Source organism: Phoenix dactylifera, chromosome 5 (genome assembly GCF_051530095.1).
Source record: "Phoenix dactylifera cultivar Ajwa chromosome 5, Ajwa_hap1_PhDact_Kaust_v1.1, whole genome shotgun sequence".
NCBI lineage: Eukaryota > Viridiplantae > Streptophyta > Magnoliopsida > Arecales > Arecaceae > Phoenix > Phoenix dactylifera.
Genome location: NC_143194.1, coordinates 30881375 through 30901067, shown reverse-complemented (window position 1 = coordinate 30901067; position 19693 = coordinate 30881375). Strand labels below are relative to the sequence as shown.

At 43.9% G+C, this 19693-nt stretch overlaps 2 protein-coding genes across 2 annotated transcripts; one reads left to right on the top strand and one right to left on the bottom strand.

Moving 5' to 3' along the window:
- Positions 1 to 6292: 6292 nt before the first annotated feature.
- Positions 6293 to 15167, bottom strand: LOC103702544 (uncharacterized). The gene is made up of 4 exons (XM_089930865.1): positions 14786 to 15167; positions 13708 to 14152; positions 13182 to 13297; positions 6293 to 7087 (listed from the first exon to the last, which is right to left on the bottom strand). The coding sequence occupies exons 1-4, from the start codon at positions 15126 to 15128 to the stop codon at positions 6660 to 6662; spliced, it is 1332 nt and encodes a 443-aa protein (XP_089786991.1). The 5' UTR covers positions 15129 to 15167; the 3' UTR covers positions 6293 to 6659.
- A 2395-nt stretch (positions 15168 to 17562) lies between these two features.
- LOC149753545 (uncharacterized) lies at positions 17563 to 18825 on the top strand. The gene has a single exon (XM_089923558.1). It carries the CDS (start codon positions 17563 to 17565, stop codon positions 18823 to 18825), a length of 1263 nt encoding a protein of 420 aa, XP_089779684.1.
- Positions 18826 to 19693: the final 868 nt, after the last annotated feature.

Genomic DNA, 19693 nt, shown 5'->3' with positions numbered 1-19693 from the left:
ATTTATTACTCCGAAATTGCAATAATGCTGATGCCTGTCGGTCAGGGTGGCATTGTTTTTAAATGGATGGCAACGTTTCAGTGGTCCCTCGCTGTGATGTCATATGCTCCAATGTTGATCTGCTCTTTCTTCCCTCGAGCCAAAAAATAACTTCAACCAGTGGTGCAGTTCCTTTGTTAATATCGTTTTTTTTTGTTTGTTTTTGTGGGTTCGCTGTGCATAGCAATCTTCTTTCCTGTACTTCAACCATTAGTTTAATTTTTTAAATCCACACCGGCTGGTCTTATGCCTGAAAGCTCGAGTCACTTTATGGCTAACTTCGGCTTTTCCTTGGAAGTTTTTACGTGGAAAGTGCGGGAGATAATAATACACAGAGGCATCAGTGAATTTTTCATGGAACGACTGGTTGATGCATGAATGTAGTAATGATTCTGCGAGCTCATCCTTCAACGATTGAATCTTTTAAGCCCCACATGATGCAAGTATGAGATAATCTAATTAGCGTTCGGCAACGTTGCTGCATGATGCTCGAAAACTAGTTGCTCGTCAAGGATTTTAGTACGTAGCAAGATGAAAAAATTTTCTGCTAAGAATAATGCCGTTGTAATTGTTCGTGCGACGAAGCTTCTCATTTTCTTCAGATTACAAATACAGAACACACACTGCCATGCTAATTAATTAACTAGCATGATGATGGGGGTTATATTTTATATATATCTGAACGGTGGGGACGAAAGGAATCAATTCGAAAGAGCGTACGAAGCTAAAGAATAAGAATGGATGGTGGAATCGGTGAGAAGAACGTGTGGGAGATCTGCTTTCTGTGGGAATTGGAGGTGGTTGGGGAGACACCCGGCGTTTTGATTTAGATAGACCTGTGGGCGAACAAAGTACATCCCCCCTGTGGCCATGTCGACAGCCCCAATTATACGTTCGGCTGCCTGCAGCTAGTCTTCTAACCCAAGCCAAAGATTGGAACCCGGGATCCATGGGACTTGTCCTCCTACCAAGCCATATGCCTTGTGCCCCAACATTTTCCTTGTGGATTTCTTCAAGCAATTAATCCACCTTTGACGCAGCCACCTCGTTTGGTTGAGTCCTCCTTAAAGAGTTGTAGCCCTGTAGAGGCTTTCATTGTGGTGCCATTTGTATATCATTTCGTTATAAGAAAAAAAAAAGAGAATGAATGGTTTGAGTGTATTATTATTATTATTTGAAAATTTCGGCCTACACAACTAGGATATCTTGAGCGGATAGGACCAAATTATTGATTCTCATGCAACCATCACCATTTGTCTATTTCTTTTGTCCGCATCAATAATGGCATCATGAAAATTTGCTCCGACAAACTTTCTCTCAGTACTTAAGAAATTATATCCTACACAGCATGCATGCACCAGGTCGCCGTGCATGCTGCAGATGATATTCAGTTGTTTCTAAAAAATTATCTATCAAAAGCTTCTCTCGGCACACCATTATGAAAACAAGCAATTGTGATTTATCGTATGCACGAGGTGCATGCCGTGTGGTATATACAACTTCTACCTCTCCTTTAGATAACTTTGATCAGGGGTGAAGGGGTGAGAGGCATGATCATTTAAGTGCTTGGGGGTGTACACAGTACACTCGGCCTAGAACTGCAGTCCGCTGGGTTACACCTCCTTTCTTGGAGCCTTAAGAGAGGATAGTTCTCATAAGATTCAAAAATATACTTCTTCCCTTTTAGAAAAACAGTATTATTTGATCCTTTTTCCGAAAAAAGTGCAAGGAAAACATAACATATTTCAACAGGATCAATTATGATACATCAGCAAAATTTAGTTATTAATACAGAGAATAAGACCTAGGGTGGTTATCTTAAATGCTGACAAAATAATTCTAACAATCTTCAACAACTCCGGCGACAGTTTGACAAAACCAATCTTAATTTATAGGCTGAACAACTGTTGTTATTACTCTCCCAAAATATGTATCCACAAGCCATTGATCGTTTTCATATTTGCCAAAGTTGGCCACTTATTTTGTTTTCATACTCAAACGGTCCATTCTGAATTCTATTGAATCAATATATCCTTATTCTTGTAATAAAAAAATGCATACATTTATTTGATGCAAACGTAATATATGTTGCTATGTAGAAAGAAGAAACCATTTTTGGAATCAATAAGGGAGAAATCAGAAGATAGTATCTCAAAAAGAAAACATAAATGAGAGAGAGAGGGCTTCAAAATGGCCGATGCAGTTGGGTAATTATTTTAGAGATAAGCATAGCGTCATGATTCGCTGAAAACTAACCAAATTGCAAGTTGATTCGAGATAGAGATAGGTGCATAAATAGGGTTCACTTTTATGTGTTTTTGTATCGTTTCTATAACCTATATTTGCAACGCAAGATAGACGTACGTTAGGGTGCATAATGAACAGAGATGTTTTTGTATCATTTCTATATAACCTATATTTGCAACGCTGAAATCTAACCAAATTGCAAGTTGAGCCCCGTTCCCACCCACGGTGGATTCTCAAATAAAAACGACAAGGGCTACAAAACAAGAACGAGGCTTGCGTTTCCTTTGAGGCAATCCTGCTTGGATCCGCTGCCAATGCCTGCCTTGCCTTCCCCAGTCTTTTATTTTTCCTTTTATTATTATTATTATCGTACACCACTTGATTTGATGTCCACCGTCATCAGTGTACTCGCAGCAGCATAAAGGCTAGCTACCTCCCCATTGGCACTCTCAGCACCTGTCAGTCATGGGCAAGTCTACACTGTCCCTCCCGTCAGCTCGGGCGAGCCCAAACCCAAACCCTAATCTCGCGTTAAAGAAGACAAGCAAAATCCTCGTCTCCCACCAATCTTCTAGGTCTCAACGCCTGGTGCTCTCCGATGAGTGGCTGGTCTCGAACTCGTCGAGGCATCGCAGCGGAAAACTGGAGTCAAACGATAATCTCACCCAAAATCTCGACCTATCAGCGAGAGCTTGGAGCTGCTAGAAGCACGCCTTGGCCATGGCAGGGAGAAGCCAGAGAACGCGTATATCATAAGATTAGATTATCAAATAGTATATCATTGATAACTTGAAAGAAAGAAAGAAATACATTGGTATCAGACATGTATATCATTGGCATCTAATAAAGAATACTCGCAAGGCGTTTGGAAGATTAATAAATGTTGATGCTTCTCAGCATAGTGTAAGAGTCGTGAGAACAATAATTCAATCTCATTTACACTTAAATACGTTTAGAGGAATTTTGGCCGAAAACAAAAAGGGATTTTCTATTGTATTCCAGGATTGCCGTTATTCAGATGGACATGATTGGGCTTACGCCTTTAGACTTGCTGCCGAGCAAGAATGCTAAAACTAGCATCACTGCTTACCCTGGAGTTCGGGTCCCCGATGAAAAAACTCGCATCTTTCCTCATGCCTCTATCCAAAACAGACCCATCAAAGTTGATCTTGAGAAAGCTTGGGGGTGTGGGCTCTTAGGTAAAAAATACCGTACGGGGTGCTGCCTGAGCAGAATGGGAATCCCAGATATTCCAAACTGTCAAAGGCTCTTCTGAGAAGGAAACATGACTAATCTCTGCCGCTTATACCTAGGCGCTCTTTACCATGAGCTTCGGTGACATGCTGTGCTCACCAAAAGTTCGAACATTCCTTGCCAGCCAGATCTGATATACTGTGTAAGTCGCTCTAATAGCCTTCTGGCGTGTCAGTGGGTTGCCCGACCACCAGCGGATGATCCGTAAAACCCGCTCTCTCTGACTCCAAGCCTCCCGTAGAATCCCTGCCAACTATCAAGTCACTTTTGCCCACGAACACTCAAATAGCGCATGGTCCACCGTCTCGTCGACACCGCAGACCTCGCACTCTAAAGGAATTGTAACAACTCAGGACCTCACCCAAAGTGGCTAGCCGGAAGGTATTATTTGGGTTCCTTGATCATGTATAAGTACCCAAGATCTACCCAGCAAATAACCGATGTGGGACTAAACACACGCCCCGCACGGGTCCTCACATATTTCCCCCGTTCAAGCCCTGACGTCCTCGTCAGGCTAAGGATTCATATCTATTCAAATCTAATCACAAACACCACGATTGGCCCGTGGTCAGTCCCAATAGATCCGTGCTGTAGTGTCCCCTAGTCCACATAGGTTATGGGCCGGGTACCATTTGTAACAACCCAGGACCTCACCCAAAGTGGCTAGCCGGAAGGTATTATTTGGGTTCCTTGATCCTGTATAAGTACCCAAGATCTACCCAGCGAATAACCGATGTGGGACTAAACACACGCCCGCACGGGTCCTCACAGGAATCCTCAAACCTCGTCCGCTAAATATGGCTCTCATTGGCAGCCGATCCCAGACCACCTTCCATAAAAACAGTGCTACCTTTAGGTGAAGGCCCAAGTGCTAGATTTAAGTACACTCTGGTCCTGCCTCATGCTCCCGTCGGAAAACACAGGAGAGATCCCCCACCCTGACACCGGTTCTGCACGAGGTGCTCCAAATCCGGATATCTGGTCCCGCACACCCTGGTACTGGAAGAGACCGAACCCTCTTAGCAAGACGTATTCCGAAAACTTGACCTAACCTGGCATTGTCCCATGTTGCCCCTCCAGGGTCGAAGATGTCGCATACCTGTAGTCCCTCCACTACCTCGACATTAACCGTAGTTGGCCAGAGCTTCAAGGAGAAGCCATCCACCCATGGGTCGCTGATCACATTGATGCTCCGCCTATCACCTATCAGTCATCTATATTAGCTGAAGCAATTGGCAGATACCTCACGATCTCTCGCAACATGAAGAAACATCTGCGCCTACTTCGGGCCACCTTCTCAGAGCCCTCTCGGCCACTAGCATCTATAATCTAGCCGTCAATAATTTTCTTTCGGCTATTTCTCTGCTGCCATGGATTTACAAGCTCAAAGAAGAAAGTTTATCGTACCCATCCGCCGTTTGGGAGAGGGATGTCAATCAGCTGAGGTAAGGCTGGTTGGCACCTCGGTTTCACCGGTTGGATACCATAAAAATGACACCACTTTACACCACCAACAGACCAAATAATTCAATGCTCCGTCAAATAAGAGGCTTCATCGGTTATTCGCTGGGTAGATCTTGGGTATTTATATAAGATCAAGAAACCCAAACAATACCTTCCGGCTAGTCATTTTGGGTAAGGTCCTGGGTTGTTACAATTGGTATCAAAGCCATGAGGTCTCGAGTTCGAGACCCAGGCATCACGCTGAGGAGAGGGGGGGAATTGTTGGCGGAGGCCTGAAGGGCCGAGTCAGTCTAGCCGCCTGCCAGCGTGGATGCCTGGTGTCTCTGGCGTGTGGATCACACGTGGCGGAGGCCAGTTGGGTGTCGGTCGAGTCGACTCGAGGCGCTTCGTGCTACAAGGGCCCCTGGACGGTTGAGGTATTAGAGTAGTGTGCCTTCACTAATAGTAATTGCTTTTGGTATAATGGTAAGCACTCGTTCCTTAGATTTTTCTTCCATGGAGATCATCTTCTAAGAAAAGGAAAACGAAATAAGAGGCTGATTTGCGACGCACTCACTATAAATAACCTCACTATATTAAATGGAACAAGTAGCAGCACAGCAACTAAACTTGACAATGATCTTAGAAATGTAGCTCACTCATTTCCTCAATCTTAACAAATTTAAAAAAAAAGAACGGGATCTCCAATATAACAACATAACATTCTGCTGTCACGATCGAACACCATGCCGATAAATTGCCCTTGGTGCTCCAAGCCCATAATTGGTGCTACCAATTACATTCAGGTGAATATTTTTGTTCATCTTCTCTGCTCTGATGGCATATAGAATAGAATGCCTCTCTGTGCTACCCTAACTTTTTTCTGATCCTGCCTATCTACTATTCATGTTCACCATTTACCCCTTTCATCTCATTTTAACAGTTGGATACCATTATACTGTCACCATTTTGGACCACACCATGTCCAAATAAACAGAATGATCATCAAAGGTATATATATCATAACAAGCAGAAAAACAACCCTACTTGTCAAAGACAGAGAGGCGTCATTGCTTCCATTAAGACTGTTCATTTGCTAATGACAGGAAATGAAATAGAAGTCTGCAGTCTAGCTGATATCAACACTCTCCTCAATTTCATTTCCTTGCTATGTCAATATTTAAAGTTCAAACATACATTGTGGTACACCACCTCGTAACATGAAACGCCACTAGAGTATACACAAAACAAACAGTAATAAATTAATCAAACTTAAAGTCTGACCTCATAAATGCAGCTTAATCATTGCTTTAATCTTAACCATCAAACAATATCAAATTACCAACTAAAAATAAATTCTTCCTCAAATTTCACAGAAGCCAACAACCATGCATCTGATAGAAAACGAATTACTAGTATGCTGGAAAAAAAAAATGAGGATAGAAATCCAATTACCAGACAAAAGCCTGTTAACTTGCTCACCTTTTGTAAGGAATCTGGAAATGATTGTGGAAGCATATATCTACAGTTGATTTGAACAAATTTTTTTACAGTTACTCAAGAGTAAAGAGATAGGGGCAGATATCTAGATTGAACAAATCTTTGATCCCACTTGCACCTGCATATCCAGCAGAAAAGAAGATATGTACAGTTGATTGGAACAAAATTTTCTACTGTTACTCAACAGTCAAGAGTCGGGATATCTGAAGATAGACCATCTGAGTGTATCCATTGAATACAGCACATTCAAGCCTTGTTAGACCGGGCTTTCGGAACAAGTCAAACCTGCCATCTTCGATGATTGGATCTGGAGCACGGGCAGGGTCATATCTTGTTTGATGAGTGAGTGAGGGACCAGCCACTGGTGGGAGCTCCCAATAGACATCTAATACCGACTCCACAAACATGTTGTTCCGAACATGTTCATAATATGATATGGCCTCGCTGCTGCGATTAAAATCATCATGCATGTGCCCTCTGATGCCCCACCATGCATCACCCGTCCCACATAGATCATCTATGTCTACGGCCTTCTTCCAAAAAAATTTCCTTCTCTCTCTAATCCTTGCTTCATCACAATACCTAGAGCAGCAGTGCCCCCCACCTGGACAAGAGGAAATAGCAGCTGAAATAGGTTATCATAATAACAAAAGAAGCTTCAAGTGGAGATAATATTAATGGTATATATAGATATTGCGCATATTCCATTCCTTGCTGCATATTGCATAGTATGATAGAGTATTTACATATCACAAGTTCACAACAAGAGCCTAGAGCTTTATAATTTACAAAAGCAGAGAAAATTTGAGACCGGACTCCTACAAAATATACTTTGTTTTATGATTTTATTCAGGAACTGGTGTCACATTTCTTTGGAGCTTTTCCATCAGCACAATTAGCCAAAAGTATGACTTTTCATAGTTTACAGATAATGGAAGTTAATGAGAAATATGTTCACAAAACATGACAAACGGATCTCTCATTTTCATAGAGTGGGAAATCTGTGCCCATAAATTATGAGTACTGGAGACAGGCTTTGCACAATATGCCAATATTTTGGTGGAAGTTTGCAGGCAAGGTGCATCTATCTAGTTACGAGGGAGTATGATCCAGACAGTAAGCAGACTGATGAAGCTCCTACTACGCAACAATGGTTGAAATGGTGGTACAAGAAAAGGAGAGAAGATATGAATCTGGATTTGTATGCCGAATAAGGAGGAATCTTTCTCCTAACTGAAGATAGATGAAGTAGTGATCTGGGAGAGAACCTTAATAATTGCATACTTGCATGACAATACTTAGACATTAACATGCTAAAATGGTGGAAGAGAAGAATCGTGGAAGATTGATCCTCAGGACATTAAAGTCCTAACAATATATACTTGCTCAACAGCACAAAAAGTAGTCTTCTTTTATATGATTACACTTTGCCAGAACCCATTCTGGTGGATAATTTATATAACACTCAGTGGAAGATGAAAACTAGAAAAGACAAAATGCTATTTGGGCTTTCTTACGATCATGAGAACCTCTTTAGATGATCACCTCTTGATTACTTCCAGATGAGATCCTAGATGACATTTGCTATCTTTGGCCAACAGTGATGAAGCCTCTCTGGGTCTTTGAGACTCTTCAATGTATCTATTTTGAGCGGCTGAAGATTGCATTTGACCAAAATTCAAGATATTTTGTTGCTTGATGAGACCGTTTGCATCTCAAGTTTCTATAATGCAGAGGTGGCAGATGCTTTTTGGTAATGTTTCAGGAACTAAATGGTCTAACATTAATCAATTCGTATGTCTCAGTCTGCTTTTATTACTTTTTTGGTGTTGTCTGCACATAGAACTGCTGGTGCTGAAATTTTTCATTAATTTGATAAAGAGAGAATCTCATTAGACAAATATATCCCGTATACAAGTTGGTTGAACAAGGTTTAGAGTCTTCAGACACAATGCACAAATTGCCTAATTGTCTTCACTTATCCGAAAGCATTTTATAACAAAAGGGGCAATATTGTAAACTAACATGTGCAATTACATGCACCCAGAAAGTCACTATTGTGGAGGTTGATCAAACAAGTTTCAGAGAGAGAAGAATACTCCTTGGCCCCGACATTTTTAGCTTGTATGACTTCTAAAGCCTCCATTCTTAATGACTGCACATCTGCGCCACCTGCGTTGCATTTACAACTTTTGTTTACTTCCTCCTTCAAGAACCAATACCTCTTTAACCAAACTAGCTCGAACGCCATGTGAAAGATTTAATGCTCAATGTGTTTATGAGTTATAAGCTCTGCACACAACCATGTAAGTCCCACAGCATCTTATGCATTCATGTCTCAACACATCATAGCACACATGCGACTACCTACCACTGATGTTCAGCTTGCAAGCATGGTCAATTGGTCAGTAAGGTCCATGATCATTTGTGCTTGCCTTCATCTATCATGAACTTTGTACTCAAGCATGGATCTGAAGCCCATGTCACCAGCTGCTATTACACCCATCTCTGCAGCAGCCACTCTGACCACTAGCTCAACCATCAGCTCTAGGAATGACATCTGCATCTACCCAGTCTTATTGGTGAATAGCATATTATTGATAAATATATTTGCTCCTATCTAATGCTTAATAACCGGAATCTTCTAGCTAGGGTAACACAGCCACTTTGGAATCCTCCCAAAGCCACACCCCTACCTTAAGCACTTCCATATTAAAAGTGTTGCTAAAATATCTGCTTCCCTACACCCGCTCTAGCATCCGCTCCCAATTTTGGCAACTAAGGTCTGATGACATCTAGCTATGCCTTTCATCCTCACTAGACTTTTCTAGCTTTTGTTTGCAGTAGAGTAAGGCCTGTGGGTCCGAGCTTCTTTTTTGAGAGTCAAGCTTCTCATCAAGATGAGCATGCTATCATGGAGCATCATTATGGGTCTATAATAATTCCCTTTTTTTTGCATATTGGAGATCAAGACTTTATATCACAGTTTCATTATTTCTAGTATTTTCTAAATATTTTCTTTTTTTCCTCATACAAAGCTACTTAGGTTGCTTGTTCTTTGATTTCCTATGCCTCCTACGATTTTTTTCTTGCACTACATCAAATCTCATTAATGCACACAATTTTTTATTGTAAGATTTAATGGTTTGGTCATCATGACTCCTAGAGAAGCAAGTATTATAATAATTTGATGAGCAAGGCACTGCCTGATACCAAGAAAATGAAAGAAAAGAAAGATAAATCAGCAGGAGAAAAGAAAAGAAGAGGCAAGGCAAGCTAAGGAAATTAAGTATTTCCTCATGTTTAATTAAAGTAAGAAAATTGCCAAGAAAGGTGTTGGGAAAGTAGTTAAGACGTGACAAGATTTTCTTGAGCCACTTGCCTACTTTTCTTTTCGACTCAAAAATCACTACCTTTTGGTGAAGAATTAGGCTTGTTAAGAAAAAATTGGCCTTACATTTTCTCTTTAATTTTTCTCGTAATGGATTTTCTCTTGTTTGGAGGTACATCAATTTATGTGGAAATATAAAAATTTAAAATATATTCATTTCCAGTAGTTTTGTATACTTTTATATTTGCTAAAACTTTATTGAGATTTAATTCAGATTTATTGGAAGCTAGTTCAAAGTTAACTAGACTCAGCTGAAAGCAAATTTAGCGGAGATCTGCATTTTTTGAATGCTGAATGTCCCTCTCCAATCATTAGCGTCCAGCATTCAAAATTGAGGCAAAACTCCTATTTCACAAGACGAATAACTTTGTATGTTTTGCCTCTCCATGAGAAACTGCTATAAATTTTTTTTGTAACTTTAAATCTATCACGATAGTGGCCTCAATGGTAAAAGTATATCAAAATAGTAGACAGGCTATCACTGACTGAGTAACTCTCCACAAAAAAGGCAGTAAACTCTTCTCGGTTAACCAAACTGCTATCACTATGCAAGTAGATGTCCATCACGTAGTCCCAATCATGCACTCTTAAATATCTCCCAAGTAAAGGTTAGAATATTAAATAAGAAGCCTCTCTGGATCACAACCTGACAATGCCACACTGACAAATGAGCAGCTAACACACATGCAAACCCTAGATAAACTAAACAAGGATCAAGGCAAAAACTATGAGACAAAAACAAGTTTTGCACAAAACTATTTTCAAAAAGGGTGTAACATGTATACGATGATTATAAGCAATTTAGGCATCCTATTTCCAACCTTAAATCTCATCACCTTGATTAGAAACATCCATGATGACCAGGGATATCAGATACAATTGTCTCAAAGCCTTGCTGCTTATATAATTAGATTGAGAAGAACAAGAACCTTTGACAACCAGCAAGTTATGCAAATATCATCAGGTGAATCAAGTTTGCATATTGCACATAATACCAGAAAATCTAGTCCACTGGCACCACAAGAAGTCTGATAATCTTGCGAGTTAAATCATTTTGACTCTTTACTGTCTCAAGTGTTAAATGGAACTTCTTTTACAGGTGCCACTGACTAGTCAAGCTCGTAGTCAACATGTTCCAAAACATTTAAACTATTTTCTAAATTTTGCTTTCTACAAACGCAGGAAACATAATGTGTAAGTAACAAGTTGCAAGCCTAATTATTTTGTCAAATTCCACATAAAATTAAAATTCCCAAGTAATGATATACAGTCACTCTTTTAGGAAACACAGATCTGAATTCCCAAATCTTCATATTGATGTTTTCCTCACCAAAGTTCTAACCATCCACCTTTTATCTCTTCAATGCAATTTCTTCCTCTCATTCCCCATATATGGAAAATAGTTGAAAATTCTATTCCCTATTTTTATTTGGATCACTCTCGATCTGATTTCATGCCAAAGACCTCATTAAGTCCTCATAATGTCCCTTGCTTTCATCATTTCCCCTTAAATAAACCATCCACTCCCTTTGTTGAAATCGCCAATTTTATCAAAAATCTCATTAATCTATTCAACTTCATTTAACAAGTTTCAACTTTCACACCACATGACTGGTAAAATTTTCATTGTAGCAAATCAACCACAGAATCCAGGGAAAAACAAAGGAAAAAAAGGAGAAAATCCTATTTATGATCAATTCTGAAATCTCAAAATATCCACGAAAAAAGAAAATCCAAAAAGAGAAAATCCTATTTAAGACAATTCATAGAGCTCTATCAGTCTCCATCAACATCCTTCTTTCAAGGTATGTATCCCACTAGGAATGTCTTCTCAAGGGAAATATACACAAAGCAGAGCCCATTGCAAACAAATATAGAAATATTTTTTAAATGGAAAAAACAAAACTGAGAAAGGTGTTTTTCTAAGTATAGACATAATTAATGTGCTTCCGTGCAGGTTGTTGTAGCTCAATAAAGAGGACAAATACAAGGCAGCTTCTAGTGTGAAACTAGGTGATCAAACTTTAGGGCAAAATCTAGCAGCATTGCTATGTTCTTCATCATGGTCGGTAACGATTCAACAGTTTTAGTCCACCGTAACTAAAGAGAGCAAGAATCTATGTTACCAAAAGTCTACAAGAATCACACAAGTAGCAAAACCAAAACCTGTTTTGCAGTATGATATTGTTTATGAAAGGAACAAAGTTGACGAGGTTCAAGACAAACAATTGATTAGAATTGGGAAAAAGGAGGTCCATGCCCAGATATTGACTCTTACGAATTAAAAATGAAAACTTAGGTTTACAAGGACTATTGCATATGTTGTTGAGAATTGAAATGTAAAGTTGACATTGAGGAATCTTAATATGGAATGACCCTATATGTCGTATTGAAATCATGTGTGTTAAAGGAAACTGTACATTTTTTAAGGGAAAAAAAGAACCTTTTTCATGAATCAACAATTCATTTCTAGTTCAATTTTTTAATGAGAAAATAGTCACATGGCTTATATTTTTTTACATCCATTAATAGCATTAAAGTTCTTTTACAGAATTAATTGATGTGGACCCCAATGAAGGTTATAGGAGTTTCTCATATAGCAGTAACCTCGAATTCAGGTTCTTTGTACTTGCAATCTTTTGCTTTTCCCTTTTTGTTTCCTAATGCTGAACTTAGACATTAAAAACATCATTGGGTTTTGTTCGGCTTGCTGTCCTTTTAGAGGAAAACTAGGCCATATGCTCCAGACTTCTGATGTTCATACGTTATCCACTTATAACTTAATAACTTTGTACTAGTCATAACAAGATTAGAGATGGCTTTGTACATTATCCACTTAATAACTTTTTGCTAGCCATAACAAGATCAGAGATGGCTTCGCCATACTTTTTGCTAGCATCAATAGATCTCTTTTTTTTTATAAAAAAAGTACATCCTAACATAACATATCAGGAACGTTGGAAATATACTTGCAAGATTCCTCAGCACTTCTTATACATGGAGGGCAAATAACAACAAGCAAGATTATTCTACCAGAGAATGTGGTCTCTCCTGATTCCTATATCTTAGTTTAACTATATTCTTTAGTTACTTTCTTGTAAGTTAACTTTAACTATCAGTCATCCAAGATAGTACATTATGAGTAAGTCAGTGGAAAAATACTAGAACAAGCAATGCTCAGCCAATGACATAAAAAATGAAAAGACCAAGATCACCTGCTCAGTGGACAGTCATGAAAAAGATCACTCATAAAAAGAAATACGCATGAAGGGTTAAAAGGATAAGAGCAAATAGCAAAAGCAGGTACCTCTTATGTGAAGCTGATCACAAATCTGCCTCAAGGAATAATGGTCACCAGTTCCAGTGTCGTAATTGTCGTCAAATATGACATGCCGAAAGCCAGCTTCCAGAGCCTGCTCCAATCTGTCCAATGGAACTGAGAATGAAAACCCAGATTTGTGGGTGAAATATAAAAGGATAGGATAGAAAAAACTGAGAGAACCTTTGAACCCCATGTCTCGTGGCCCCATGCTTCACATAATATACTGACATATTAAGAATCAGAATGTGTTTGAAAGCACTATGATAAATTACAATGAGGAAAAAAACTACTAAAGATCTACAAGAAGCGGAGAAGAACCTAAAGTAATGCATGCATAACCTCCAAAGAAATTAGAAAAACGAAACAGAGCATCAAAACCATGGAGAAAGGCATGATTTGATAAAAAATTTAGGCCAATATCTTGCATAATAACCAAAACTTGTAAAATGTAAGTAAGGATCAATTGCATCCCTTGAATATGAAATCAGGTTTCAGCAGGAAAGATAGTTACCTTTTCAACGCATTTTGATGATCATCAAAGAAGACGAGAACCCGACTAAGATCCGAAATCCCATGCTTTTCCATGACACATTCCCAATCAACACTCCCAAAATCTGCAAAATCCTTCCCAGCAAAATATGTGCAGTTCTTGTCAACATAGGCTGGTCCTTTCCTCAGATACTTCTCTGGGTGGTGAGGTGATATCGATATGATCGGTTTCTTGGGCATTGCCTGTCGAAGGACCCATGTGGAGTGCCCCTTGAAAGCACCACTCTCTATCATCAGATCTGGTTTGAGCCAGCGTGTCATGAACCATAACCCAAAGCTGTGGTCGAAGCCCATCCCATCCTTGTTGTTCTTGACTGGACGATTTTGATATATCGGCACAAATTCCTCCAAGCCTTTGAGCAGATCCTTTGAAGTCCATTCCACCGTCTTTCCATGTTTCGATCTACCTGTTGCCAGCAACAAGAATTAAGGAACTACATAACAAGAATTTAAGGAGCAAGCTGCAGGATTGATGATCATATCAGTGCCATTTGTTTGTACGATTCCAGACTATGTACAGGTGCATTGTATTCAATCTTTGATGCCTTCGGAACAACCAACAGAATGCTCACCAAATGAGATTCTTACGTGTAGAACTAGAAGAGCATGGACAATCAAAGAAAAGACACAAACCCACTAAATCCAGTACACAGTAGAACAAGTAAAGAAAACTCCGGGAAAACTACCACAAGGACTTATTGATTCAAGAAAAAGAAGTCACAATGATCAAGTAGCAAACTCAAAGAAAGTTTCCGCAAGATAGTTGTTATAAACGTATGTATGTATATTTTGTAATATCATCGAATACTTCGGGAAAAAAAACCTCTCTTAAACGCGAACCAATCCAAGATCCTAAGAAGGTGGCGAGGGGAAATCCAAATCAACCATGGGGTCATGAAACACAAGAAAGAAATCAAGAACTCGTCGGATAACCCACGAAAGAGGGAAAAAAAGAACGTTAAATCAATCAAGAATCAATGCCTTCGGAAACCGAGACAAGTAATCACGCAAAGATCGGGAGGAAAGAAATAAGGGCTTACACCAGGGCACGCCGAGGAATCCGAACTCGGAGGCGAGGCCGTCGATGCTGTCGACCGAAGAAGTTGTGCGGGGGACGGATTCGAAGGAAGGAGAGGCGCAGAAGCGGTGCGGGGAGTGGGAGATGAATTTGGCGAGGTGGAAGAAGAGGAGGAACAAGAAGGCGGAGATGAGGCACCGCCGCGTGCTCACGTTCCTGGCGAGCCTGGCGGCGAGGGAGGCGCGTTTCCTGGTCTTAGACTCGTCGACATCGTCGTCGTCGCCGCCGCCGCCGCCGCCGGGGGCCGCCACGGCCTCTGCCTCGCCCGCCGGGGACCTACGAGACGAGAGGCGGCCCTTCGCCATCGTTCTCTCTTTTTTAGTTCCCTCGTCTGGGCCCCAGAGTGAAGTGAACCGTTAGAAAGGATAAACCGTTGCTTAAATAGGGAAGGATCAACGAACCGGATGGAACGACCAGGGGATGGGGGCCACCGCAACCGTTGTTGATTAGTTGGTAACAGCTGGACGGAGGAAGAGTGTTTTTGAGTTGAGCGGCAATCAAATAATTATTTGTGAGAGAGGAGTGAGAGAGAGCCGCGTCAATAGTCATGCGGTCTTGGGGGGATTTCCTCAAACGGGTGTTGGGTGGCTCTGATGGTCGACAGTAGGGCTAAGGAGAGGGAGACGGGGAGGCCCGGGTAGGGCTAAGGAGAGGGAGACGGGGAGGCCCGGGGGGTTGGGGCGCCAGCCCCTGGGGGCCGACTCGAAGGGCGTATCATGGGCGGCGGTGTCTAGGGGCTCGGCGAATCAAGGTCGATGGACACGCCACCAGATTTCGGAGCGGGAGCTGGGAGCTCTGAAGACCTGCTTCACGGAAGTTCTGGAGATCCCGGAGGAGAGGTTAGAGATGACCAGGAAGGAGTGGAGGAGTACCTCTGTTTTTATGCAAAGTGTGGGGCGGAAGGTTCCGGCGGAGTGGGTTGGGCGTGAGCTGAGAAGGATGGGGAACCTGGACTATAACGTCGAGGTCGTTACAATGGCCGACGACGTCCTGGCGGTCCGCTTCGCCTGTGAGGAGGATCGGGAGGCCATGCTGGTGAGGGGGCCATGTTTAGTGGCCGGACAGCTTCTCACGATGGAACGGTGGAAGCCAAACTTCATCACCGGCTCTGGTGGTGCTGGACGGGTGGTAGCTTGGCTCCGCCTCCCACGGTTGCCGTTGGATTTCTGGGCTAAGGAGACATTGATCCAGATTGCAGCGACGGCGGGGAGACCTTTGGCTTTAGACGCAGCCACCGATCAAGGGAGGAAGAGGGGGTTTGCACGGGTTAAAGTGGAGCTCGACATAAGAGCTCCTCTAAAGCCGGGAATATTCATGAAGGGAGCTAAGGAGGGATTAGAGAGGAAGATATGGCAGGAGTTTGTGTACGAGAACTTACCTGCCTACTGTTACAGGTGCGGCCGAATCGGTCATGAGGAGGCGGCTTGTGAGTTCTCTTCCCCGGCGACGGGTGGAATGGAGGCTGGAACTGGTAGTAATGCTCGATGTCCAGATACTGGGAAGATGTCAAGGGAAGCGGGAGATCCTCTGATCTACGGCCCTTGGCTCTCTATGAGCTGGAACGAGGGCATCGGAGCTCCGAAAGGGGGGAAAGGGAAGATGATGCAGACAGGGGCAAGCACCAGTGTGGGCTCGGCTCCGGCGACGTCTGCGGTGAGTCCGAGTGAGGGAGATGGGGGGCCGCGGCTGCCCGTTTCACCGCAGGATTTGGAAGGTTGGCAAAAGCCAACCAAGGTGGCCAGACGGAAGTCGCCGGAGAAGCTAGCTCAAGGCGGCTCGTCCGTGGAGATGGACGGAGGCTTGAGTCAATCAGGTGAACAGGGTGAACCCAGCTGTGACTCGGTGAGGGGACTCGGTGGGGGGACTCGGCCGCCCTCGTTGGGCCAGGTGGACCTGGGAAGGGCTGGGCCGAGCCCAAGTCCGCTCAAAAGGGCCCGGAGTCCGTCTAAGGTCCACCGGGCGCTGCCAACGCGTGGGCCGAATCCGGCAGCCGGGACGCCATCTGTGACCGGCCCGAATGCTGCACCGAGACGAGATCTTCCCCCCCCGGGGAGATGGGTTCCGCTCGGCCGGAGGTGGCCGCCGGCGGAGCAAGAGTTCGCCGCCACCCCATGTGGCGGCGGACATGGTTACGATGAGGCATGCGGAGGAAGGAGGGGGCCGACGGCAGGGGGAGAGCATACCTTTTAGGCAGGGGCTGGCCCGAGCGGCGTCGGTAGCGGCGGAATTGCTGGCGGCGGTGACCGGTGAACCGGCGGGAGTGGTCGCTGGACCGTCGTCTCAAGTGGGAGTCGGGGAAGCCATTGAACACGAGGAGGTCACTCTTTCCGGTGTGGTACGACCCATGGCCATGGGGGTTTCAGTGGAAAGGGAGGAAGACGACTCGTGCCGTTTGGTACACCAACCAGGCGATAAGAAGGGTGCTGGGAGCTCCCTTTCCTTTGACGCCCTGGTGGGAAGCAGGGTCTGCGGCCCAGGATTGGAGGAGAAGGCATACTGCGGTGCTGGTAATGGGGAAGAATTCAAGTTGATGTCGGTGGAATCTGAGTGCCAAATGGCACAGGTGCTGAGGGGGTCACACCAACAGACTGTTCAGCAGCTGCTGGCCACTGCTAAGGGTGTGATGCACAGTGACTTGGAGCAGGGAGGAGCTGTGCTGTGTAGTAAGGAAATGGAGTTGGAACCTAGAAGCGGCAGCGGCCCGGGGGAGGTGGGCTGTGCCGACGCACCAGGTGCACCATGAGAGCCCTCCTTTGGAATTGTCGGGGTGCAGGTAAGCCCTCCTTTGCCCCGGCTTTCCGCAGGTTGGTGCAACTGCACAAACCTGAAATTTGTGTTTTGTTCGAGACCCGGCTCTCTGGGCAAAACCTTCAGAAGGCCCGTGCGGCGATACCGAGGTCATGGGGTTTTTATGCAGTGGAATCTCAAGGACTGTCGGGAGGTATTATAGTGACTTGGGTACAGGGTGACTACCAAATTGATGTTTTCAATGTTTGTAAACAGGAGGTCATCTTAGTGATATCAGAGGATAATCGGAGCCCGTGGGTTTTAGCAGCTGTGTATGCCAGTACAGACTATAGAGTGCGGAGGCGGTTGTGGGCGGAGGCGTCTCAGCTTATCACTCAGGGTTATCCCATGTTGGTGGCAGGTGACTTCAACTGTATCACGGATCCCCAGGAGAAGATGGGGGGGAGGGCCTTCACTTATAAGAGGGAAATCAGAGAGTTTCAAGATTTTATAGCGTCAAATGGACTGATAGACTTGGAATTTTCGGGACCAACATTCACATGGTGCAATAATCAGCAGGGGCAGACCCGGGTTTGGGAGAGATTGGACAGAGTCTACGCCACAGCGGGGTGGGCCCAGTGTTTTTTTGACTACCATGTCCGTCACTTGCCGAGGATTGCGTCCGACCACTGCCCCTTACTGGTTAGTACCGATGCAGCTGTCTCTTTTCATTCCCCTTTTAGATTTGAGAAGTTCTGGACATGTTATCCTCGGTCCTGGGAGATTGTGAGGGAGGCATGGAATGTACCGGTGAGAGGGGATGCTATGTATCGTGTGTCTCGTCGGTTGGAGCTGACAAAAAGAAGGTTGAGAAGGTGGAACCGTGAGGAGGTAGGGAATATCTTCAGGAGGATTGAGGAGTCTGAGGAGGCTATTGCTGGATTACAGGCTCAGGAGGCCTTGGGAGGGAGTTTGGTAGAGGAGGAGATGGGGGAGCTTAGATCTCTACTATCCTTACATGATTCTCTCTTGAGACAGCAGGAGATCTTTTGGAGACAGAAATCGAGGGTGCAGTGGATCCAGGAGGGGAATCGAAATACTAGGTTTTTCCACCAGTCGGCAGTGATCAGGAGGCATCGGAACAGGATCAGGGTAATTAGGGATGAGGATGGGCAGTTAGTGGAGGATCCAGATTTGATTCGGAGGGTGCGGAGGGTTTCTTCTGGGCCAGATGGTCTGAGCAGATGGGTACTGGGAGCTCAGGGAGTATTGTAGCGCCAGTGGCACGGGTGGCAGAGGAGGATATAGTCGCACTGTCTAGGCCGGTATTGGATTGTGAGATTAGGGAGGTGATGTGGTCCCTTGAGGGGGACAAGGCGCCGGGTCCGGACGGCTTTCCACCGTTATTCTTCCGGAGGTACTGGATGATTGTTGGTCAGGGGGTGACGGCGGCCATACAGCAGTTTTTCAACACAGCAGTGATGTCTACAGATTGGCAGAGGACCCTAGTCACTCTGATACCGAAGCGTCAGGATGCTTCGGAGCCTAGTCACTTTCGCCCGATCAGTCTCTGTACTACCTTGTACAAAGCGACGGCGAAGTTACTAGCTGTCAGATTGAGGATCATACTTCCGAGATTGATCAGTCCGGAGCAGGGGGCTTTTGTGGGAGGACGGAGTATCACAGATAATGTTCTTATTGCCCAGGAGTTTATGTATGATCTTGGCAGGGCGTCGAGTAGGAGGAGTCTGATGGGGGTCAAGCTTGACATGGAGAGGGCATACGATAGGATGAGGTGGGATTTTGTACAGCAGTCCTTGCAGGGGTTTGGATTTTCCGAGGCATGGATCAGATGGATCATGGGGTGTATCAGAGGCCCTTCCTTTGCCATTTTGGTAAATGGAACGCCATCACGGTACTTTGTGTCCTCTGGTGGGCTGCGTCAGGGTTGTCCCCTCTCCCCATTACTGTTTATTATATGTGCAGATGCGCTTTCCAGGACCTTGCGGCAGGCAGTGACCACCCAGGAGCTAGAGGTTTATAGGCCCGTGCCGGATGCCTCCCCGATTTCTCATCTACTATTTGCCGATGATTGTCTTCTGTTAGTCCGTGCGACTAGACAGGCAGCATGGATCATTTGGAC

Coding starts and splice junctions, on each gene's coding strand:
- LOC103702544 (XM_089930865.1), bottom strand. CDS start 15,128: ATGGCGAAGGGCCGCCTCTCGTCTCGTAGGTCCCCGGCGGGCGAGGCA. Junction 13,298..13,707: donor CATCAAAATGCGTTGAAAAG/GTAACTATCTTT, acceptor TCCATTGGACAG/ATTGGAGCAGGCTCTGGAAG. Junction 7,088..13,181: donor TGATCAGCTTCACATAAGAG/GTACCTGCTTTT, acceptor CCTCTTGTCCAG/GTGGGGGGCACTGCTGCTCT.
- LOC149753545 (XM_089923558.1), top strand. CDS start 17,563: ATGAGAGCCCTCCTTTGGAATTGTCGGGGTGCAGGTAAGCCCTCCTTT.